General features: G+C 46.0%; 1 protein-coding gene across 1 annotated transcript; it reads right to left on the bottom strand.

Moving 5' to 3' along the window:
* Positions 1-553: 553 nt before the first annotated feature.
* Positions 554-24879, bottom strand: cdk19 (cyclin dependent kinase 19). Its single transcript, XM_068753621.1, has 13 exons — positions 24676-24879; positions 21688-21763; positions 15636-15746; positions 15371-15511; positions 9472-9529; positions 7710-7841; positions 6264-6407; positions 3383-3452; positions 3236-3308; positions 2964-3061; positions 2782-2860; positions 1530-1742; positions 554-679 (listed from the first exon to the last, which is right to left on the bottom strand). The coding sequence occupies exons 1-13, from the start codon at positions 24801-24803 to the stop codon at positions 554-556; spliced, it is 1449 nt and encodes a 482-aa protein (XP_068609722.1). The 5' UTR covers positions 24804-24879.
* Positions 24880-25021: the final 142 nt, after the last annotated feature.

The raw sequence follows: 25021 nt of genomic DNA, 5'->3' as shown, positions 1-25021 counted from the left end.
GACACAAACCCCTGGAGGGGAGGCAAACCTGCCAGATGTTCCTGATCCGAATCAGATTATCAGAAGACTCCAAATTCAAATGAGATGAAGAGAGGCCTAAACATAGAAACCCCATAATAAGGACATCACATTTACTATTTCCCTGCATGTTGCACCAGCTGTGTAGAAACGTGCGACTGCGTCTCGGGTCAGCGGCAACATCTGCAGCCGCTTCTTGATGATCCAGAACACGCTGGAGGCGACAGCAAAGGGCTTCTCCTCCCGCGTCCGCGCTCATCCCATCACGGATCTGGGTAAACGCTAGCTGCAGCTCCTTGTGAGGAACGTTGAGTTTGTAAGTGCTCCAAAGGGCTGAGTGTGTGGGAAACACCTTCACATCTATCTTACGTAGTATTTAGCTGCTTTGAAAAGAGGCAGGACTTCCTGTTCCATTTTTTGGTTCCTACTTTCCATTTTCGCTGAGGGCCGTCAGGATGGATGACTTGGAGTGATGTAATGCATGAAGGGGGGGGGGGGGGGAGCTGATGGAGCCGACTTGGAGTGAGCGGGAGCGTCAGTAACGGTGTGTCTGATGGGAGTACTGGGAGCTCTGCTGGGATGACGACGAGTATCCGATGGCGCTCTGGGGCTGAGTGGAACCCTGGACGTTGCTTTGGTAGGCAAGGCGGTTGCCGGAGTGCTGACGGGGAGACAGAGGGAGGGGGGGAGAGAAAGCAGAGTAATGACGAGCAGTGATCTGATCACAAGCACAGAGACCGACCTGCTTTAGAGCGCCGGCCAGCGACAGAAGTGGGACAGTGCTGGTGATCGCTGTCAGACGTTTTATTTCCCTCTCTAGCATGCCTTTATTCGGCCACCTCTCCTGCACTGCGCTCTGCTCCCCGACCCTCGCTTTGAACCCGAGACCAGTACGGCCTGCAGGCCTCATGGCGCCCTGCTCTCAGCTCACAAACACAAGTTTCAGTGCTTGAAATCGACGAAATATTTACTGCCTGGAGCTTCTTTGCTCTTTTTATGTTGTGCAGAAATGCTGAGGATGAATCTCCGAGGATAAAGGGCACATCCTGGAATGTTTTTTCACTTTCTTTAAAGGTCACATATTATGAAAAACTCACTTTTCCCATGTTTCTACACTATTTTGCTGTTTTTGGGTCCTTATCAACCCAAAAACAGCAAAATAAACCAGCCAGTCAATCCTTCGTAGGTCTGTAATCGCCTCCTGAGACGCGTCTGGCAGAAGTCGTGACACGTGCACGTGCGTGCGTGCGTCCCTGTGTCCGCGCTCTACCTGCAGTGGAAATTGGCCTAAGCAGGGAAGCCCAGACTTCCCTCTCCCCGGCCGCTTCTTTCCGCTCTTCTGCGTTCCCGGGGACATCGTCTCTCAGCTCAGCTTCCTCGTCACCATGACGGCGAAGAGAGCGCAGACACAGGGACGCGCGCGCACGTGTGCACGTTCGCCCGGGAGGGATTTCTTCCAGACGTGTTTCATGAACAACCTCGAACATCAGAAGCCAAAGTGAGAAACTCACCTGGTAGTCGGACTGCAGAACCCCAGTGCCCGAGGAGGCCCCGGGGGGCCCGATTCGAGGTTTCTTGTTGGGGGGGCCCTGGTCCTGTCCATGCTGTAATCCCCCTCCTGTGGTGCCCCCTGTGGCTCCGTTGGTTTGGGAGGGGGCTTGCTGGGCTGTGGTCTGCTGCTGGTTCTGGGTTTGGGTTTGGCCGGTCGTCTGCTGGTGCTGGTTCTGGGTATACAACAGAACATTGTAAAAAGGGGCTTGAAGAGGGGGGGGGGATTTCACCCTGTGTCTCTATGAGCCGACTACATGAAAGCTAAATTGTTCAACTATTCTATCAGCAGCAGGACGAACACCTGATAAGACAGGTAGAAACATCCAGTAATCAGTTTTAAAATGATCAATATATATCTGTCATGCCCTTTAGGTGAGGGTCACACCTGATCGTGTAGATTCTCAGGCAGCCCTGCAGCTCGCCTTCTTTGTTCTGACTTTTTATTGCTTCCAAGAATGTAAATTTTAACCACAAAAATAAAAATAACCTTATTTTCATCTGAAATTAAATGTTAATGACGGCACCGCTGTATTCCATCTACAGTGTATCCCAGTTTGCCCCCCCCCCCCGCCTCTGGTAAAGTCACAGCAGAATCCCATGGAGCAAACAAACAAACACTGTCGACTGAAGACCAATAGATTTGCTCGTCTTTCCGCGGCTGTTTAATGAGTAGCAGGACACGGGTCCCGATGGACGAGACGTAAAACCGGTTACGGCTTGTCCGCTGAGGCAATCAAACCGTCATCTGATAAATGTGCGTCCTCCTGAAAAGCTCGGAGTTTACAAACCTGCGGGCCACAAGGCTCCACTTCATACAATCAAAAGTCCATCGCATCAGAACACGCAAGAGACTCAACTTTGAGGTCAACATCAAGGTCATGACCCCAAGAGCAGAAACGGCGTTTCTAAAACGTGTGCCACGAATCAATTGGTTTCCTTCATTTCCCGATGTTATCGCCGCGGAGCCCGAACTAAGACGGAGTGAAAAGCTTTGGCCACGTTGAGAAGCCGCGTAAGACAGATTGCTTTTGTCCTCTCCTGCCTGTCTGTCTGTGTCACGGTTTGACTGACACAGAGACGAGGACTTCCTGCTGCGAGTTCGACTCAAGGCTCTTTGAAGACTCCGCGACAGAGAGCAGAACGAATGAGCTTGTGGCAAAATGCAAACGCAACACCTCTAATCTGGACGTGAAAAGAGGACAATGATCAAACCTTTTCTGTCTTCTCCTCTGGCTCGTCTTCATTGAGGAACTCTCGCTTTGGGTAGGGGATCTGACACCCAGCAAACACACTAGAGGCAAACACAAACAGTCGTCCGTTGACACATTCCTTTCTCAATATCGATGCCCCGCCCCCAAAAACGAAGGAAGGTACGCCATCAGAGCAACGCTCACTCGGTGGTTGGTAGTGGCTCCTCCAGGAAGTAGGGGTCCTGCAGCGCTTGCTCTGACGTGAGTCTTTTGGTGGGGTCCATGGTGAGAAGTTTCTGGAGCTGGGGGGGGGGGGGAGGTAGTGAAGATGTCCTCGCTAAAGACGAGCAGCCTCAGCACTTTAACGCCAAAGCCTAATCCAGTTCTATCACATCAGTTCAACCAGTTAAAACGTGACCTGTATGTGTGTGTGTGCGCGTGTGTGTGTGTGTGTGTGCGTGTGCGTGTGTACCTACCAACAGAAACACTTTGCTGTCTGGTTTGACTTTGTGCTTCTCCATGTACTTTATTAAGCTGCTGTTTGCATATCTGTTAGAAGAGAAACAAGACGACATGCATGAAACAAAGAAATCAGCGGCGCCGTCGTCCAATCGAAGCCTCACGTCGTCCTCCTGAAGTCCTTCTGCAGCGTTGGGTACTCCGGCATTTTCCGAATGTCTTCCCAGTCCTTATCTGCACAATTGAAGGGCACAAAACCAAAGTCATAGCGGCATGAGCATTAAACTTTACAGAGGACTCGTTTGATTTTATTGAAGCAGGTTTTACAGAAAATGAGTGAGCACGTTTGTTTATGGAGAAAAAAAATATATTTATTAAGTTTATTAAAGCATTTTAAACCAGATGGAAGTCCTGAATGCTGATGAAGTGACGCTGAAAACGCAGCATCGCTAAAAGGTGCTGCGGAGAGCAACGGAAGAGGAGCAGGACTTACACAGATTAGCTGCCAGCCGGGCAGTGAAAAGGACTTCAAAATACTTCCTTGTTGTACTTTCAGGATGCACAGCAAGTACACATGCATTACATGGGACAGAGCAACTATAAATATTGAATGCATGAGAGGCTAATTCGCACACACACACACACACACACGCAAGTTTCTAAATGTATTTTAGAAAGACCTTTTCGGTTTCAGCAGACGAGCATCGTTCTCAAATAGAAGTGAACCCTAATCCAGGGAGATTTATGAAAACAGGAGGTTGTCCTGTTCAAAGCCGTCACCAGTGATGCGTGTTGTGCAGTGTTGGGCTGAATGCGTGAACCTTCACGCTTGGACAGAGGAAGCGTGCATATTTAAAGACGGCTAAATGTTGTTCATTCGTGCCCCATCAGGGTCAGGCACGACACGAGGCGAGATCGAACTGTCGCAGTACTCGATGTGAGCGGGTGAGACACAGCAGCGTCTTCCTGCGTGAGGACGTGGGTCCCCGGGGACCAGGAGACAGGGGACAGCCTTGAAGCGGCGCCTGAGGACGGCGTAGACAGACGCAGCACTCTTGTTGCTTAAAGGCCTGAGATCAGGGAGTGCAGAAAAACCTTTTCAGGATTGGATGACGCAATTTAGCAAAAAGAATAAATACAAAAACATTTACATTCATATTTTTATGCTTCTTCTTTCTTCTTGTCCCGTGAGGGGTCGCCACAGCAACCCGACCGTCTCCACTTCACCCTGTCCTTTGCATCGTCCTCCCCAACACCAGCCACTCTCATGTCCCCCCTCACTACGTCCATGTCTCTTCTCCTGGGTCGTCCTCTAGTCCTGTCCTTTGCATCGTCCTCCCCAACACCAGCCCCTCTCATGTCCCCCCTCACTACGTCCATGTCTCTTCTCCTGGGTCGTCCTCTAGCCCTGTCCTTTGCATCGTCCTCCCTCACTACGTCCATGTCTCTTCTCCTGGGTCGTCCTCTAGTCCTGTCCTTTGCATCGTCCTCCCCAACACCAGCCCCTCTCATGTCCCCCCTCACTACGTCCATGTCTCTTCTCCTGGGTCGTCCTCTAGCCCTGTCCTTTGCATCGTCCTCCCTCACTACGTCCATGTGTCTTCTCCTGGGTCGTCCTCTAGTCCTGTCCCCTGGCATCCTTCTACCGATACCGTCCCCGTCTCTCCTCTGGACCAATGTTCCCTCTAATGTTTCATGTGTCTGAGCAAACACACAAACTCCCTGAGCAGTCCCCCGGATAACTGTGAGCGACATCATAATAATTCATTTTATTTTTAATGCACTTTATATTTGAAAGCAAACCTCAAAGTGCACAAGAGTATAAAAAAATAACCTAAAATCAAGAGATAAAATAAAGAAATAAAACAGATAAAATAAACAAGCAAATGATGTCTGCACTGTGGCCACGCGAGAGCCTCGTAACTCCTCGTCTCCAAAATACAGTATATATAAACTTCCTGCGTCCCCACGTCTCCAACGGTTGGACACGTTGTCCATGTTGACGTCCTCGTCTCCTGCAGCTTTGACTTTATACGCATCGGCTGCTCCAAACACTTCAAGAGCATTTCTGGATGCTATTTTAATACGCTTCATTGAACTAAGTTCTCTTTCTCATTCTGCTCTGGATGCTTGAGATGCAGCACAAACGGCTGAGATGTTTCAGCTCCTAGATTTTAGTGCTGCAGCAGCACGTCTGAGAAGGTGCTGATTGACCCACGTTTAAGTTCTAGCCTCATTGTGGACTTGAATTCAACACATTCACGATTAATGACCAGCAGAATGTGGGTTCTGCAGAACAGCTTCACACGTCTCTGCCAGTGCAGCAACGTCTGCTGCTCCAGACTCAGCTCATGTGTGTGTGTGTGTGTGTGTGTGTGTGTGTGTGTGTGTGCGCTAACCTGCAGGGAAACCTCACATGTGTGTGTGTGTGTGTGTGTGTGCGCGCTAACCTGCAGGGAAACCTCATATGTGTGTGTGTGTGTGTGTGTGTGTGTGTGCGCGCGCTAACCTGCAGGGAAACCTCATATGTGTGTGTGTGTGTGTGTGTGTGTGCGCTAACCTGCAGGGAAACCTCACATATGTGTGTGTGTGTGTGTGTGTGTGTGTGTGTGTGCGCGCACTAACCTGCAGGGAAACCTCACATGTGTGTGTGTGTGTGTGTGTGTGTGTGTGTGTGTGTGTGTGTGTGTGCGCTAACCTGCAGGGAAACCTCATATGTGTGTGTGTGTGTGTGTGTGTGCGCTAACCTGCAGGGAAACCTCACATATGTGTGTGTGTGTGTGTGTGTGTGCGCTAACCTGCAGGGAAACCTCATATGTGTGTGTGTGTGTGTGTGTGTGCGCTAACCTGCAGGGAAACCTCACATATGTGTGTGTGTGTGTGTGTGTGTGTGTGCACTAACCTGCAGGGAAACCTCATGTGTGTGTGTGTGTGTGTGTGTGCGTGCGCTAACCTGCAGGGAAACCTCACATGTGTGTGTGTGTGTGTGTGTGTGCGCTAACCTGCAGGGAAACCTCACATGTGTGTGTGTGTGCGTGCGCTAACCTGCAGGGAAACCCATGACACTGAATATCCTGTCCAGCTGGTCGTGATGGAAAGGGTTACTGGTTTTGATGTCTTCCTGGCGACAGTGAAAGATGGGCTCCGATGTCAGCAGCTCGGCAAAGATGCAGCCAATCGCCCAAATATCTGGTGCACACACACACACACACACACACACACACACACGCACACACACACACACATCACTGAGTCTGCTATTGTTCGGTAGATGAGCTGGAGTGAAAAGCTTTGATCTCTGGAATAACAGAGGAACTGTTTGATGACATTTACGCACGACAGACACCGATATTCATCATTATTGAACACGTCTTCATCACTCTAACATGCTGAACATCCTTCCTGTCTCTACTCTTCATCACTCTAACATGCTGAACATCCTTCCCGTCTCTACTCTTCATCACTCTAACATGCTGAACATCCTTCCTGTCTCTACTCTTCATCACTCTAACATGCTGAACATCCTTCCTGTCTCTACTCTTCATCACTCTAACATGCTGAACATCCTTCCTGTCTCTACTCTTCATCACTCTAACATGCTGAACATCCTTCCTGTCTCTACTCTTCATCACTCTAACATGCTGAACATCCTTCCTGTCTCTACTCTTCATCACTCTAACATGCTGAACATCCTTCCTATCTCTGTCTCTCTGTCTGTCCAGCCTGTTCAGATCCTTCTCTCCCTCTTTACTATCTAACCTGCATACAGGTCATCATATGACCTCTGTTTGACCTTTGCCTTGCGTCTCGTCTCCCTGTACTCCCGTTTACTCTCTTCTGTCCTCTCAATGTCCCACTTCTTCTCACCCTATGTTCTAGATCTAGACTCTTCTGAAAATAATTATTAACTTCTGCCACCTCCATCTGTCCTTCTAGGTTCCTTCCTGAATACTAAACTTGTTCATCACTTCTTCATCTCCTCTGTTTCCTTCACCAACACGCCCATTGAGGTCTGCTCCAATCAGGACTCTCTCACTGCTAGGATGCTCTGAAGCACTTCATCTAAGTCAGTCCAGAACTTCTCCTTCTCCTCTAACCCACCTCCTACCTGTGGAGCGTAAGAACTTCTCCTTCTCCTCTAACTCACCTCCTACCTGTGGAGCGTAAGAACTTCTCCTTCTCCTCTAACCCACCTCCTACCTGTGGAGCGTAAGAACTTCTCCTTCTCCTCTAACTCACCTCCTACCTGTGGAGCGTAAGAACTTCTCCTTCTCCTCTAACTCACCTCCTACCTGTGGAGCGTAAGAACTTCTCCTTCTCTAACTCTCCAGCTTCAACCTCATCAGTCTATCCGACACTCGGTTCTCCTCTAGAACACTCTGCACCAACTCTTCCTTCAGGATAACCCCTCCTCCATTCCTCTTTCCTCTCCTCCATTATAAAACAACTTGAATCCTGTTCCTCAGCTTCTCGCCTTGGGCTTGGACTTACCAATAGCTTTGGTGTAGTGCCGGGCCCCCAGCAGGAGCTCAGGGGCCCTGTACCAGAATGTCACCACCACAGGGTCAAGGTCTGCTAGAGGCTTTAGGGGAGAGTTGAAGAGTCTGGCGAAACCCATGTCAGCTACAAGAAGGGTAGTGGAAAGGGAAGAGGACAGGAAACAAACATTGATAGTTATTAATGTCAACCAGATAGCAATGCTAATCAATCGAATGATAAAAATAATAAAATAATCAGTCAAATATCAGGTTTCAGCCTTGACTAATGCAACATTTTTATGTAACCCCCCCCCCCCCCCAAAATAAAACAAATGTCCTCATCTTGAATCAGGAGCATCCTCTCATATGTTAAATATCCTTTTTCTTTGAAAGTATATTATTTTGCTCGTGACCCACGAAGTGGACAAGCGGCGGCTACGAGACGATTGAAGTCGTCTCGTCTCCAACAAAATGGAAGGCTGAACACAGAATCTCATTTTGGGCCCACATATAGAAACGTTCTAAGCAGGTCCAACTTGGGCGTAAAAACATTTTAAATGAAAATGAAGAATAGCAGACATTAATCCAGCTGTTTTCTGGTTTGTTGTATTTGGACTCTTTACCAGGCATTTAGAACTGAAGAAGACTCTTGGATGAAGGTGAAATGTCTTCAACCAGACATAAACAAGTCCAGTTGATTCTTTGTGATACACTGTTTATGGTTCTTGGTCCTCGCGTTCCACTAAGTGTTAATCTGAAGCTTTTGCAATGCAAGACAGTCGTCCCTCGCTGTAGCGCGGTTCATCTTTGTTTGTTTTTTACAGTGCATGAATGCGCGTTGTGTTCTGCTGCAGCGCAGCCACGTCCAATCAGGAGAGAACGGACCGTTCAACAGTAAAGATTAACAACTTATTATTGATCCACACAAAACAGAACAGGCTGAATAAATGGAACAGCTATCTTTAGCTATTTGGGGCTAACTTCATGTTTTAACGCTGTCCGCTAACTGACCAAACATCTGTCCTCTCACACAAACTTCGTGACGGAAGGAAATGACGCGTCGGGTTGAGGGTTTTGACTGACGGCTCACGTGTCCAATGGCATTCAAGAAAGGGACCAGAAACGTTCCAAGCGATTGTGAGCGAGCCAATTAGAGGGCGCAGGGGTGGAAGTACCTTTGGCTTTAACGTGTACAATATAACAGGTAAAAGGTTTACAGCCTTAAAACATGTATAATAATTGTACAAAAAAAAAAAGCTGACTACTTCGCGGATTATTTTTAGAACGTAACCCCCGCGATAAATGAGGGTCCACTGTACACCGTTCAATATCTGTCCTTTACAGCTTCAGGAAGCCCTTCCCAAAAACCTGTAGACGTGTGAAGAGATGGTTGAGTGATGGGCATCAATTAGTTTGACTACGTCGTGGCGCTGATAGCAGGGCTTTGATTTTGGCAGTGGTTTGAAATTGAAGATAACAGGACTGACATGTGTTGTAATAACAAAAGCATCCAGTGCTGCGTCCCGGCGGGATGAACGGCCAGCCACAGACGTTTCATGGAAGTACTCACCAGCGCCAACTGGGTCTAAAAATAGCCTGACAGCATTACCCTGTCCAGCTGCCTTATGTAACTGCACTGATCTGTGACAAGGTTAAACTCTGCAGCTAACACACACACACACACACACACAAATCAACAGTCTATGGATTAGGTCACCGATAATTCCAAATAGGTTAAACAAGTCACTGAAATATCTTTCATTATTCCTCCTTACCTATTTTGACTCTTCCCCGTTCGGGACCTTCGCCCATCACCAGGATGTTGGCTGGTTTCTGGAGAAGAAAGCAAAATCCGAGTGTTGGAAGTGTATATTTAGTGAAGTATTACTGCATAACGGTGACATGGGGCAAAACGTTGGGAATTGCCGGTACACCCAATTTAGAAAGTAATCCTTGTGATAAATGCAAGCATTATATTGGACAACCTTTGTAAAAAACTTTTAGTAGACATTTTAATGCACATTCAGCCAACACAAACCTATGCTGGCATTCATTTGGAGTTGTACTTTCATTTGTTTTAGTTGGCTAATGTCCCCTAAATGTTATGCAGGGTGGGGCCAGAATACGGTAAGGTTCTGCCCGTATCCACATACGTCTGTGACACAGGCCAGAAAGGGTCTTAAGAGGGATTCTTGTTTTCCCAAAAACAGCCGTCTGCTGTTGCTAGAATACAGGTTGATAAGAGCACTGAATACATTTCCAAGTTGTGGGTTGCAAAAGCAGCAGAGCTGAAAAGTACGGTGGCCCTGAAGTGCAAACCACTGCAACGAATAAAAAGAAACTACAACATTAAGGTAAGCAATACGACATTAACCTTACGGAACAGGTCGGTACCAGTGGGCAAACATTTTTTATAATGATAGTTTGGCGTATATAAAACTAATTATATTCATCATCATCATCATCATGGCCGACCTCTTCCGTAGGTTAATGTTGTATTGCTTACTTTAATGTTGTCGTGTTTTTTAATTTGGCTTGCACTTCAGCGCCACCGTAGAAAAGTGGCATGAACCATTGTGCAAACAACTGAATACAAATATGAACAATAAGTAAATAAGACTATTTACGCATCCAGCTGACATGGAACAGCACGGCCATTTATGTTATGTTGCTTCCTCCTTCCTCTCCTCCGTTATAAACAACTTGAATCCTGCTCCTCAGCTTCTAGCCTTGCTTCCTTTCCTCCTGGTCTCCTGAACACACATCAACCTTCCTCCTCATCACCATCATGTCCACCAGCGCTCTAGCTTTTCCCGTCACCGTCCCAACATTCAAAGTCCCTCCTCTCAGTCCTAAACTCTTTCATTCCCTCTTCTCTCGCTGTTGATGCACCCGTCTTCCTCCTCTTCTTCGTCTCTGTCTTCAAACCCACAGTAGTCCAGTTTCCAGCAGCGTCCCGCGGGTTAACAACGCTGCAGGCGGGAGACAAGAGGAAGCCTCTTGGATGAGAGGTGAAACATCTCCAACCAAATTTAAGCAAGCCTAGGCGAGTCCTCGTTCTTGCTCTTCGTGATGAACAATATCCTGATAATTAATTCTATGACGCACCACATGATTGGTGTTTGCATGCGATAACCACCACAGATTTATGAGCAAGGTCTTTCAGGAAGCAGCAAAAGTTACAAGCGATAAATATCTAGAAATGTTTAATCAACAAGATGACGACGTTCCACATTATAAAACAGAAACCTGGGCTTAAAGAGCACCGCATCGTTCACCTGTGTGGAAAATGCTCCCGCACTTTAGAGGGCAAAGACCTGTTTGGGTCAAATGGGTCAAACTTAGTTAATGGTTCTAAGTACGGTGTTTTTATTCAATGAATGGACGGGGACACCAAATGAACGCCACATTTAGCAGGATGATTTTATCTCGCCGTAGGAACTGAGGCATCTGCCTGTAATCAGACATTCTTCCTTTTCTCCTTGGGAGCCTTTGTGAAGGTAAACCCTCTGGTGTGCATGACTCAGATTTCCCCGTCAAACACGTCTTGTTGCTATAGAAACTGGGTTAATAATCAGGTCTCTGATTCACGGCCACAACATGGGAAACACACACACACACACACACACAGGAAAAGGCAATTGAAAGGCCAGAGGAGATCAGTCAGGCCCGGTAGCTCCTCTTCCCGATTCTAAGCAGGTCAAACTGAATTAGCATGCTCTGCCTGAACAAATTCATCTTTACCAGTTGTTAGGTCTTGTGTGTGCCGGAAACGAATCTACTGCTTCTTGTTCTTGTTGATGTTGCACGGAAAGGAAATGTGTGGTTAGGAAATGAACTGGTAATTCTATGAAATGTGCAACAGATTGGAATTCACAGTCCAAAACTGACTGCATCCTGTGAAATCCCAAATTTAAAGTTGGCTAGCTTAATAAAGAGAACCCGAACCGGCCCGGCAATAAAATGAGCCGTCACCCTGTTAAAGCAGTGGGACAAGCGGTGATTGGAATTTGTGCAGTCAGTCACTGCTACACAAAACGTCTTGTGTGCTGCTCTGCAGGCCTCGGGGCTTCTTTAGTTGTGCTGATGTGGTCGAGCAATTCTGTTTAATCAATTCCAAAAACCTTTTCAGCTATCCTTTATTTTTCTCTGGCGTTTCATGAACTGCTTTTAAACTTTAAACACTTTGAGTTTAGTTGCTCTTATCATCGCTGGTCGATTTGATCTGCGTTACAAATAAGATCAGTTCTACTTGGACTGTGGTGCTGTTTGCTCTTTTAAGCATAGAGAATTGTGATTTTAGCATGGACAGGGTAAAACAGTTAATACTGCGGGGGCTGCTGTGGCCGAGGAGGATCAGAGGATCGGTTTGATGGTGCCTCTCTGACACCACCACATGAACGAGCGTGTTGACGAACGAACATGTGATCAGCAATGAGCAAATCTCTAGAAAGTATCATGATATCAAAATAAATTCAAACGAACAAAACCTCATGTTTCAATATTTCTAAGAGACACCTTTCTGCAGATGGAAGAGGACAGAAAACATTTTCTTTGATAAATGGTGAAAACTCTTTTGTTTTAAGTTAGTTCAGGTAGTGATTAATGTCCAGACTATATAGTCGGATCAGGAGACAATATTTTCGGTTGCTCTCTGACACCCATGGCCGGCTCAGCCTATAAGCAGCCTAAGGGCTTGGGCCCCCTGGCCACTAGGGGGGCCGACCTGGCCCCTCTATTTTGCTTGCTGTGTGTGAAAACCAATATGACTTTTTTTCGTTCGCTGCGTGCACCAATGCAATTTCAATTTCTTGAAATTGTCTACCTCCAGGGCACTCCCGAGGTGCCCTTGAGCAAGGGCCCCTTGTCCTTATTTTGCATAGGGCTCCCAAATAACCTGCTGACACCCATCATAGCTTCTTACATTGTGTGCTTCTCTACAGACTTGAGTTGTTGTTTTTTCTTTCACTAAAGAATGCCCAAAAAAAAAACACTTGGCAAGTTGTCATGTTTAAAACCTACAGGGGGGGCGACCGACGGAAACAATAGATCCAGCTCAGTGAGGAAGGAAGACATGAGACATGTGCAAACATATCTTAACTTATCTTGTTATGTGCCCCCCCCCCCCTGTGCTTCTTTTAAACACAGGACTTTATTAGTGCAGAAAAATCAATACATTTTCTCCACTAATTTACAGGACTATTGTAAATTGTAAATGAAAAGCTGGACTACCTGATAAATCGATTTGTGTCAAGAGCCAACAAGATATATGACACTCATCTTACTTAATGTTAGAGCAGTCTGATTGTGTGGTGCTGCTTGTATAAAGTACAGTATTTATATATATATATAATATAATATAGTCTGCAGATCGGCAAAGATGGGTGTCCAGTCATCTGAGACGGCTTTTGCTTCTGCCTGCAGAGCCGCTAACTCAGCATCGACATGAACTGGCCACGCAAGACGGCTTGAGGCTGTTACGTAACTTCTGCAGGGCCGCTGTGTTGTGGTACAGGAGGGAGGAGTGGAGGAACGGCAGGGACAGTGGGGGATGGGACCTACGCAGTGGTGCAATGCAACCGCATGCCTGATACCTGTGGTGCAGAGCATCTGACACACCTCGCGGGGTGGGGGTGGGGGGGGCACTTTCCTCCCCGGCTAAACTATGTCTGTCCTGACGCTTAAGGAAAGGCTTGAAGTTTTCCTATATTTTATATACTTTGAATTCAAGAACAAGTATTGGTGGGATTTTACATAAAGGAGCAACACACACAGAAGGACACGCCACACGTTGATTCACTATTGTGTTGGCAGTTTTCTGTTACTTTAAATAATGTATAATAAAGACACGTGATTATGTAAGATCGGTCTTTAATTTTTTTACCAAGGCCTTGGGACTCCACCCACACACGCAGAAGTCCGCTTGCCTGAGTGAAGCATAGAAGAGTGAAAACATCTTGCTTTTATAGGCACACAGACAATGGTTCTTCAGAGCAAGAAACAGGTGGTTTACAAGCGAGTTTCCAAGAGCGGAGATTAATTGTCAAACTGTGATGTAGTTCAGCTGCAAGCGGGTGTACTCCCTTCAGACATGAAGGTCGTTGTGAAGCATGAATGGAATATTGTTTTTCATCTTATTACACCTCTGCAGGCGTTAACCTTCGCTGTATCAAAGTTACTTAACAGTGTTTAATCACCACTTAATGATTACTTGATTGCTCTTGCAATTATTAATTATATAATTGTCATTATGCTTAGTAATTATTCTATTGCCAATACACTATTACTCACAACCATGAGAGGGAAGTGTTTAAGAGTAAAGTGCCTGAGCCCCTGACAATGAGACAGCAGAATAACAGCACAACATTGCAACATATCAGACAGACAGAGACGTTCGGAGGGGGATCTCCGTGACAAAGGGCCCTAAAGGTTGGTTACGTGAACACTAATGTGCTTAAGAAATGTAAAACGTGTAATAAAACAAGCCACTAGAGAGTACTGTAATCCCCAAACACAGCACGTCACATGACATTGCTTCTTCCACTTATCACAGGCACTTATCTTCCAATTCAATAGAAAAAGCACTTAATACAAAATAACGACTTTAACATGGTTGCTAAAGAAACGACAATCAGACCTACAGTCAGCCACAAAACGCAATCGCAAAAAGGTGAATGTAAAGCAAACGGGACAAAAGACGTCTTGCTTTGTTCTCACATCAATACAAAATGTCTTCAATAAAAAGAAAACTCACTTCTTAAAAGTAGCATTTAAAGTGGTTGTTATGAGATTATGTGCAACTTCCTAGATGAACGTTTGTGTGTGATTGCTAGAGCAAAGAGGAAGATCAATGAGGGGGGGGGGGGGGGGCAGTACCAGCCAGGTGAGACAGTGAACAGGACGTTAAAGTGGCCGAACATCAGAACGCAGAGTTACGGGAATGGGACCAGAGTTAATGCTGGAATTAACCAACTGTTCGACAGACTTCTGTTTATGGAAGCAATTCTGTGCTGAAGTCAGCAGATGGAAACAGCCAGACCCAGTTCGTCTGCAGACATGAACGAGTACGACCTGCAGGGTTGACTCAAAGTGAACCTGACAATGACTCACGAGCTGAAGCAAAGAACTAAGAACATTTTTTAATTCATACACGGTCGTGTGAGGCAACAGCCAAGTCAAACTAACGCAGGCGAAGAAACCGACCGTTTGACGCCTGAGGAAGTGGCGAATGAAAGAACAAGCTGGGCACGCTCCCTGATGGCTGCTGCTTCACACGCCAGGCCCTGCTTCAGGCATCATTCGTTATTCAATTCAAGATAATCGAACATCAACATGGATGCGTGCTTGAAGGCATGACTTCAGGACCAGCCAGCCCATCCGGGCGGCGACTGTTCACAAAGGTGAAAAACACGAGAATGTTTATGTACTACTGAACAATGGATAAAGGGACGACTAGAGAAGCGTGCAGAAACACACATAAGAGACGAATACATGAATAGCTTTGTGCGAAGCTGGAAAACGAACTGACCCTGCAGCCCCGCAGCTACGTAGCTACGTAGCTACGTAGCTACCTAAACAACGTTAACGCTTCAAGGAGGAGATTCGTGCTGGAGCTGGTATCTGTCTGTAAAGGGGGAACCGGGACAGTTAAGTTAATATGAAGTAGCTGCTTACCAAATCCCTGTGCAGCACCCAGTTGGCATGGAGGTAATGGATCCCATCCAGAATCTGATAGAGGAGGGACTTCACCATCCCCCGGGGCAGCTGCATGGGCTTTTTATTGGCCTTCGAGGCACGGTGGAACTTGATGATGTGCTACGAGGCAGAGAAATGCTTCACCTCAGTAGACATCTAAAGGTACAGCAGCGTGGGAGGCCACAGGGTGCTGTCTGCGTCACACTAGTATTTAGGACATCCATGCACACACACAGAGACTCACCCAGAGGTCATGTTCAGCATAGTCAAAGAGTAGCCAGACCTTCCTGTCGCTGTGGGACAGGAACACCTTCTGCAGGGCGATCACATTTGGATGTTTCAGTTCCCGTAACAGCTGGAAGACACAACAAAAATGTGTTGTCCTGAAAGGAAATGTTCCGACGCGCCGTACGGGCTTCATACCTATCGTCAGTTGTCCCATCTATTGACGGCAGTACAGCACGAGATGCAGACTTGAACACTATCACCCAGGGTCAATGCTTTCTGACTGAACAACGATTAGAAGTGTCATTAAAACATCATCTCAGGGGATCGGTTATGATACTGGATCAACTGTGTGGAAATCATTTTATTGCGCCAACAAGGGCAGCCTGAGCACGGGAAAAGACCTTTGGGATGGACACTGGGGGGAATAACGCAGTGATTGTACGCAGGCCGTTTGATTTGGCCTCTGGACGAGGAAATTGGGTTTGTGTTTAATCACCTGAATCCACATGCTAAAACGGGGCATTGTAGTAATGAGCCCTGGGCTTAGGGCTGCCGCGCCAGCTCCAGGACACCGCTGCCAACTCTGGACGGGCCTGAACGACGGAGACCCCGATATGATCACTGAGCCAGTGTGCCACAAAGTCCCCTTTCACACAGAAGCCTACATTTCATCTGAAACTAGAACAGCACTCAGAGAGCACAGACCTCCTCCAAGCAGCTCGTTCCCCTCCGAACTGGATCTACACCGTCCACACGGTGATCTGGATCAGCACCAGAAGGTTCTAGATTGTTCTCGGTATCTTTATACACCAACCATGAAAAGTTAAAGTGAATCAGAGTTGACGTATTTTTAATTGATTTTTGAATCCATAAACAGGTTTTAATGTTAAAACTAAATATTTTTTCCTGACCTCATTCTGGATCCGATCCGGATGAAATTCGGTGGTGAGATAGAGACCCCACCCACAACTACGATCTCCGACCCAGTAACAGATAAAGAGGTTAAGAGGATGAATGAATATTATGAGTTTCGTCATACTCAAAACATTCATAGTCTCTCTGTAAAACTTGCCATCTAGCTAAACTAACTAACAAACATTCATTTGCGGACTCAGTTAAACCGGTTCTGCTCATCTATTTAATAAAAATATCGCTGATGTCATTTAGTGACACACGACATGTTTTATAATAATATAAAAACTAGATTATCTGATTCTCTGAAGCCGTCTGTCGCAGTGTTGAATGTAAATCATGCGTCTCCTCGGTGGGTCTGACAAAGATTGACATTCTACATACCGAAGGGTTGAACTCTGCTGCTCACAGAAAGCATTGGACAATAAAAGCCAGTCATGGGAAAGCAGCCCCGCGGACCACAATCACACATCTGCAGTTCAGCCACACAGGAAACCTCGTGACTGGTTCTTATGAGCCGTTAGGCAAAGGCTAAAGGATGGGGGGGGCGATACGAGCACGCTGCTGAACATTGTCGCCGTGCTGTAAGAATATGCTAACAACAACAGAAAGGGCAACAATGGCGGCTTATCCCTCCGGGAGAACGCTCACTGGCAGCTAACAGAACTTCCTGATCTGGAGGGCACCTCAGAAATCAGGCATCCTTTCAGTCAGGAGTTAGAAACGACTGACACCTCGGTGGTAAGAGGCCTCGGCCGACGTTTGCCCCCTGCCCCTTCTGGAAACCCGAACCCCCTGCCCTCACATCCTCCGTTTCTGCCTCTGATACGCTTCGGAAGCTGCTGCCCACAATGTTTTCGTCTCATTTCTTTCCCCACTTTTGCAAGATTAGCAGTTCGGGCACTGAGACTTCAGGGTTTCCACCAATTAGACATGTTATTTTATGTTTGTGTGCGTGTGTGTGTATGTACAACTCACAAATAAATACTCGTATGACGACTGTGACAGGCTGCCACAAACACACAACGTAGAAACGGTAACTGTTGCCTCTGGTTACGGGTCATTATTGAACTACTTTACACGCTTCTCACTCTACAGTGAGACATGAAGGATGGGGGCTCAAGCCTTTCTCCTTGCCCACCCATTTTTACCCCAACCCTAACTTACGAGACTATCCCTAATTGCTTGACGCACTTTTCTGTAGCACGTCTTCCCCTGGAAGAGACTCACGATAAACCTGTGACTCCATCCCGCGTCACTCACACGAGAACAATGCCCTCCAAGCTTTACGCAGTAATTCGATGGTAGGCGTGGTGACCTAATTTTCAAAGCACAAAGTATTCTGAGGTGACACCAGGCCCCGGCTCCTTTATGTCCTCAGTCCAAACTGAGCATACCAATGAAATACAAGTGGTCCTCACTTAACGACGATTTGAAATGTTCTTTTTTTAACCGCTGAAGGCTGCTCAGTGTGGGCCTGTCGCCGGTTAGAGATAAACGCAGCAGAGTGAGAAGCGGTGAGGCATCACAGAAACAGGAATTTCAGGTGCATTTACATACAGATCTCCTGCGCCTGTTTGCACTGGGTTTCGTGCCTTAGTGAGACATCACGTTGGGAGCACATTTCTCTCACACATAAAAGAGCTAATCAGATTTTTATTTTATTTTATCCTTGTACAGAAATTAAGACACATGCCGTCATCTGATCCCTAGCAACCACGAGCTGAACGCTTCTCAACAAACACACTCTACAAATACAACGCAAGTATCTTCCTGTTTGCACAGTAGCGAGAACGGCTGGGTTATTTAGTTGAACAAAAGCTATTTTGGGAAAACAGGGAAAACAAATTCAAGAACAATGTGTTAACTCATGAAGGTCAAATTTAATGGAGAGAAAAGCTGTGAAAGAGAAGCAGTTGGTTGAGTGACTCCACGGAGACGAATATATTACTGACAAATCCTGTGAAGTAGTGAACTAACACTTCTATTTAAGAATGTTGCCTTTCACCACAATCATGATATTCAGGGATTCAAATTCAGTTTCACACGATTTCATCTCTGTCAACGAGGTCATGCTTTCATCTGTGTTAGTTGGTTTGTTTGTTTGTTACGTGGAGCGTTAGAAAATACTGGATGACCCCTGTAAAGGGATGGGGGAACTGCTCAGGAAACAAAATTTAAAATAAAAAGGAATTTATTTTTTTTAATTATGAAATACAGAACTTTCAAAAATGCCCTGAACCAATTCCCATGAAGAGTATTTTCAGAAACAAAGTCCTGAAGTTTTGGTGTAAATCATAACGCCACAAGTTTTTATAGCTTTGGTTTGGATTACAAGAGTTTAATTGATTTACTTCTCAGGACATAATCCATTAAATACAACTTTATGACGTTCGTGTCTAGATAGATAGATAGATTTTATTGGTCCCCGTAGGGAAATTTGTCTTCACTGACTGAACATCATTGTTCTTGTAGTCCAGTTTTGCTTTAAAGACCTGATTTTTTTATGACCCTATTTGTCCAGTCCTTGTGCATGAAGGATTTGTGTTTTCCCTTCTGGCTCTGTTTTATTTGTGAAGTAATCCAAGGTTTAGAATTAGGATATATCTCTATTGTTTTGTTTGGGATTGTGAAGCCTATGCAAAATTTGATATAGTCTGTAATGACATCAACTCTGTCATTCAGATCCCCTTCAAAAATGTCCCAAACAGTGCAGGCCAGTCCAGTGTAGTGTCGTACTTGAGATCGGTCTTTTTAAGGGTCTCGTCTCGGAATCGAAGGTGTTTTTACTCGACCTTGCCTCGGTCTCCGACAAGTCTTTTATCAAGACTGTTGGAGACCAGGCCAGTCCTCCTGTGACAAGTGACAAATGCAGAATGGAGCTGCTGCGCTGCCTTCACAATCTTTGCGTGACACCTCGAGACACGCCCCTTACACACAGAGAGTGGATGAAGACGCGCCCCGGAAAATTTGTCATTAAAAATGACAGAGAACTTCTCAATCATTATGTTTGTTTTCAAAAATCATTAGGACTTTATCTGCAAAATGACTTGTGAGTGAAGACAAGACACTCTGCAAAGTGCAACTTCTGCAGCGCACTACTCAGAGAAACCGCTGGCGCAACGGCAAACCTTTATCGGCACATTGAAAAGAAGTGTCAATTATTCTTCGTTAATTTATGCTGTAATTTTATTTTAGGAAACATGTTATGGCTGCTCGGGGAAACTAATACTTTGTCTGGCTTTCTCTGTGAAAGTTCATGTTCAAAGAACAGTGTGCAAGGTCACCTCCTTTCTGTGGCATTCGAGGCCCTGATGGAGAGCAGGACAAAGGAGAACTTAAATCTATTTTTAGTACGGTAACTTATACCGGACGGCTGCCTTTGACGCTACACGGACAATATTGCCCTCGCCTTCGAAACATATACGCGCTCTCTAGAGTTTCTTCACTCGCAAAGCTTTCAGTGTCTGTCACGAGCTTCACTGCTGATTGGCTGTCTTACCTGTGCCATGGCTCTCGTGTAACCAATCAGACGGTGCTGTGGGTGGGACAATGCTGGACACAGAGTAGCGACTGCAGACGGAGCGGAGCCAAAATAAACCAGTTTTACTTTGATCTCTTATCGACCATCGGATTAATAAAAAAGGCCGATGGCAATATGCTGAATATCGGACGATATAATCGGCCCGGCCGATTGTTGGTCGATCCCTAATTACAACCCCCTCGATCAACAAATAGAATATTGAATATATGATTTGGACATGCTTTATATTTCTCCAAATTGTAAAGGTTCACATCAACAGAGAAGCAGGCCGCTTTCTGCTAAAAGCTAAAGCCGAACCAACCTCGCTCCACCCTGGAATACCAGCTACTGAACTGTCCAGTTCCCTGAATGAATAATGGTGGTGGTTGGTGAAGCACAGAGACTCCTTTGTTAATTCTTTTTGGGCGAGTCTAAGAGATTTTTACAAGCAAAACCAATTTCCACGGGTTATTACGTTCAGGAAACAAACAAGGTCAGGCTTCCTCTGCTGAGACGTAACTGTGAGAAGGACATGCACCAACCTGCATTTCTGTGCTCCATGTGGGGTAGGGGACGGATGCAGGTACATGGGGCAGTGTGTCCTGCATCTAACTCGCTGAGAGATGCACGATGACGATGGAGATGAAGCATAAAATTATTGATCAACGTGACCGTCGTGGCAGGAAGTGATTTGGCACGGCAGTACGAGCGGAGTACATCGACGACATGTACAATCCTCAAACAGAAGGATGCTATCAAGAACACGAAGCCTTCCAAAGGCAGAACTAAGTTATGTACGTGTACCTGTGAGGTACAATTACTGTATAATAGCATAGTTACAAATGTGTCAATACTTATTGTCATGGTTTTGGACAGGTTTGACTTTAACAAAGGCCTGTGTACTGTGATGGGCAGCATCATCTCAGTCCTCTCATGTGACATACCATGAGGAAATCCAGTCACCGTTGGATGTTGAATATTATGTCATATGTAGCGCCGGAGGAGCGCAGAAGGATGCTAAATACACAACTACCGTCATATTAGAAAGAGGACTGTAAATACGAGTTTTAAAGGTTTGTAAGAGTGAACATGAGCAACCCTTTCAACAATACGTGTGGCCCAAAACGATGTAGAAAGTAGCCTGTAGCAGTTAACGGCTAACTCAACCAAGAGAAAATCAACATGAAATATCAAACAGGACAGAGAGAACAATGTTTGGGACTCCTAATCATCGGTACGCAGTATTAAAGAGGCGTTCCTCTGAAAGCGATCATTGCTTATAGATGATCAGTTACGCAGCGCTGAGTAACATGTTCCTTCTCTCTCGACACAGGTGTGTGGGACAGGGAGCAATGTTTGCAAAATGTTATGTATTCGCACCAAGACTTTGCAAATATACGAGCGTGTGACAGATGTCAGATGTTTTACAAAGAGTGAGAGATAACCCAGGACCAAAATACTCAAAATATATTCTTTCATTATGTCTATAGGGAAAGTAAATGATACTCCTGGGGAGCCCTCAGGGGTCCCCTTGCAGTTCCCCGAAACCATTATGAAGACCACTGATCTACAACAGAAGCATACCAAACACGTCCGCATGCTCTGCGTTTAACCCCTTAGGATTGTAACTTACAGCGATTTCCCTGCAGGCAGACATAGATATTCCAGTGCCTTCTATTTGTTTCAGTGCGTACTCCTTCTCATCCTTCCTGTGGAGATAAAAAGAGAAAATGGGAGTAATATTACTCAACAGCACAGATGAGTTGCCTTTCAACATCGCTCTCAGGAACTCCTCGTGGGTTTTGAGCATTAAAGCGGGAAACAGCTCGACCTATGCCACTAAAAGTAGCCTTTGGCAGCAGAGAGCCATCCATTCCTTGTAAGTGTTGTGCCGACGCCTCCCCTGGTGGGCCTGGAACCTGAATACAAAGACAGATGCCCAGGTTTCAGATTCACACTGGCTTAGCTGCAACTCTCAGCAGGCCATGCCGGACAGCCATTTGCTCTCGTGTCACATTTGTTGAAGAAATCCAGTTCCCAGTGAAATGGGTGAGACAATTCATTTAAAATGGTGCACAGAGACATGAATACAAAAAAACGTCATGTGTGGACAGCATCCCATAATAACGTCGTCATTCGGTCAGCAGCCCACGTGGATCAAAGAGGTCCTTGCGGTACCCACTTGAGCATCATTTTCATTGGAGATGTTAATCATGGATTAACTGCAGCTCTCAGACACATCTCTATTAATAATTGAGCTGCACAAACAAAAATGCTCAAAACAGCACATTTAGTTGGTGTGTGAACTAAATGATCCGATATGAATTCATCCTAATGAACATAAAGAAACAGTTCCAGGGGGGGCAGTGAGGTTACAAGGAATAGACGTAAAGAAGGGAGAGGACTTCAGGTACCTCGGGTCAACAGAGCAGAGTGATGGAGAGAATGTGGAAAGGAGGTGAAGAATCGTGTGCAGGCAGGCTGGAATCGGTGGAGGAAAGTATCAGGTGTGCTCTGTGATAGGACGAAGGGACAGGTCTACAAGACAGTGGTGAGGACAGCCATGATGGACGGCTCAGAGACGGTGGTGAGGACAGCCATGATGGACGGCTTAGAGACAGTGGTGAGGACAGCCATGATGGACGGCTTAGAGACAGTGGTGAGGACGGCCATGATGGACGGCTTAGAGACAGTGGTGAGGACGGCCATGATGGACGGCTGAGAGACAGTGGTGAGGACAGCCATGATGGACGGCTTAGAGACAGTGGTGAGGACGGCCATGATGGACGGCTGAGAGACAGTGGTGAGGACGGCCATGATGGACGGCTTAGAGACAGTGGTGAGGACGGCCATGATGGACGGCTTAGAGAGCCGTCCATCATGGCCGTCCTCCATCATGGTGGAATCATTGATAGTTGCTGAGAGCAGCAACTATCAATGATTCCACCACGACAGTATGCAGTAGAGTGCTGGCCTTTTCTGTTAGCTAACCCAGTGCAGACCTTCACAACAAATAATACCTCTGAGACTCACCTGCACAACAAATAATACCTCTGAGACTCACCTGCACAACAAATAATACCTCTGAGACTCACCTGCACAACAAATAATACCTCTGAGACTCACCTTCACAACAAAAAATACCTCTGAGACTCACCTTCACAACAAATAATACCTCTGAGACTCACCTGCACAACAAATAATACCTCTGAGACTCACCTGCACAACAAATAATACCTCTGAGACTCACCTGCACAACAAAAAATACCTCTGAGACTCACCTGCACAACAAATAATACCTCTGAGACTCACCTTCACAACAAAAAATACCTCTGAGACTCACCTTCACAACAAATAATACCTCTGAGACTCACCTTCACAACAAAAAATACCTCTGAGACTCACCTGCACAACAAATAATACCTCTGAGACTCACCTTCACAACAAATAATACCTCTGAGACTCACCTGCACAACAAATAATACCTCTGAGACTCACCTTCACAACAAAAAATACCTCTGAGACTCACCTGCACAACAAATAATACCTCTGAGACTCACCTGCACAACAAATAATACCTCTGAGACTCACCTTCACAACAAAAAATACCTCTGAGACTCACCTTCACAACAAATAATACCTCTGAGACTCACCTTCACAACAAAAAATACCTCTGAGACTCACCTGCACAACAAATAATACCTCTGAGACTCACCTGCACAACAAATAATACCTCTGAGACTCACCTGCACAACAAATAATACCTCTGAGACTCACCTGCACAACAAATAATACCTCTGAGACTCACCTTCACAACAAAAAATACCTCTGAGACTCACCTTCACAACAAAAAATACCTCTGAGACTCACCTTCACAACAAATAATACCTCTGAGACTCACCTTCACAACAAAAAATACCTCTGAGACTCACCTTCACAACAAATAATACCTCTGAGACTCACCTTCACAACAAATAATACCTCTGAGACTCACCTTCACAACAAATAATACCTCTGAGACTCACCTTCACAACAAATAATACCTCTGAGACTCACCTTCACAACAAATAATACCTCTGAGGCTCACTTTTCCAACACATAATAACAGGGTTCCGGATGCAGAAATGGTGGCCTGTGACCTGGCTGTGTTGACCTTTAGTCATCACATCTCTTTTAGCCAGCACCGTGGACACGATACGACTGTTACGACCCGGACACTAACAGTGGATAGAGTAATAACAAACACATAACAATTAGCTGTGCGTCTAAAAAAACTAAAGTTTGTCAGTCCACGGTACTGAAAATGGAGGAGAGCGAGCAGCGGAAGGAACTGAAATGTGACGACTACGCAGAGAGACCCCAGCGAGGTTCAAACAGCGAAGACAGCCGCTGTCAGGAAAGAGAAAGGGCTGCTTCATGGTGTTGTTTCGGGGGGGGAGAGGAGGAGAGGAGGGCAGGAGGAGGGGGGGACCATTGGCGAGTGAGTGAGTGCGTTACATGAAAACAAAAACCCTGAGACGCGGGTTGCTATCGCGGTGGAGGCTCGAATCTCAAGCGCAGCTGGAGTGTGCGTAAACAACGGCGTAAACAGCGGCGTAAACAGCGGTCGCGGTTCTCTTACCCGTCTTTGCGCTTAGCTTTAAAAACGTGCCCGTAGGTGCCTCGACCCACTTTGCAACCTTCATATTCGAACAGATCTTCTACTCTCTCTCTCTCCGCTGCCAGCTTTGTTTTGAAGTCGTAGTCCATTTGTACCCATAAATAAGTCTTAATTTACAATAAAATAAAATATTAATTATTACATGCATTAATTAAATAATCTGGTCGTTTTATTCCCCCACCATTTCCTTGTTTGGGATTTTGGTCTGCTCCGCTTAATGTTCACTGGCTCGTTGACGTTTCTAATTGTTGCGCAAGGCTCGCTGGGTAAGGTAGTTCTTTTAAGATGGCGCCGCTGTGCGACGAAT

Source organism: Brachionichthys hirsutus, chromosome 20 (assembly GCF_040956055.1).
Source record: "Brachionichthys hirsutus isolate HB-005 chromosome 20, CSIRO-AGI_Bhir_v1, whole genome shotgun sequence".
Lineage (NCBI taxonomy): Eukaryota > Metazoa > Chordata > Actinopteri > Lophiiformes > Brachionichthyidae > Brachionichthys > Brachionichthys hirsutus.
The sequence above is the reverse complement of the archived record's forward strand: the minus strand, read 5'-3'. Positions and strand labels throughout refer to the sequence as shown.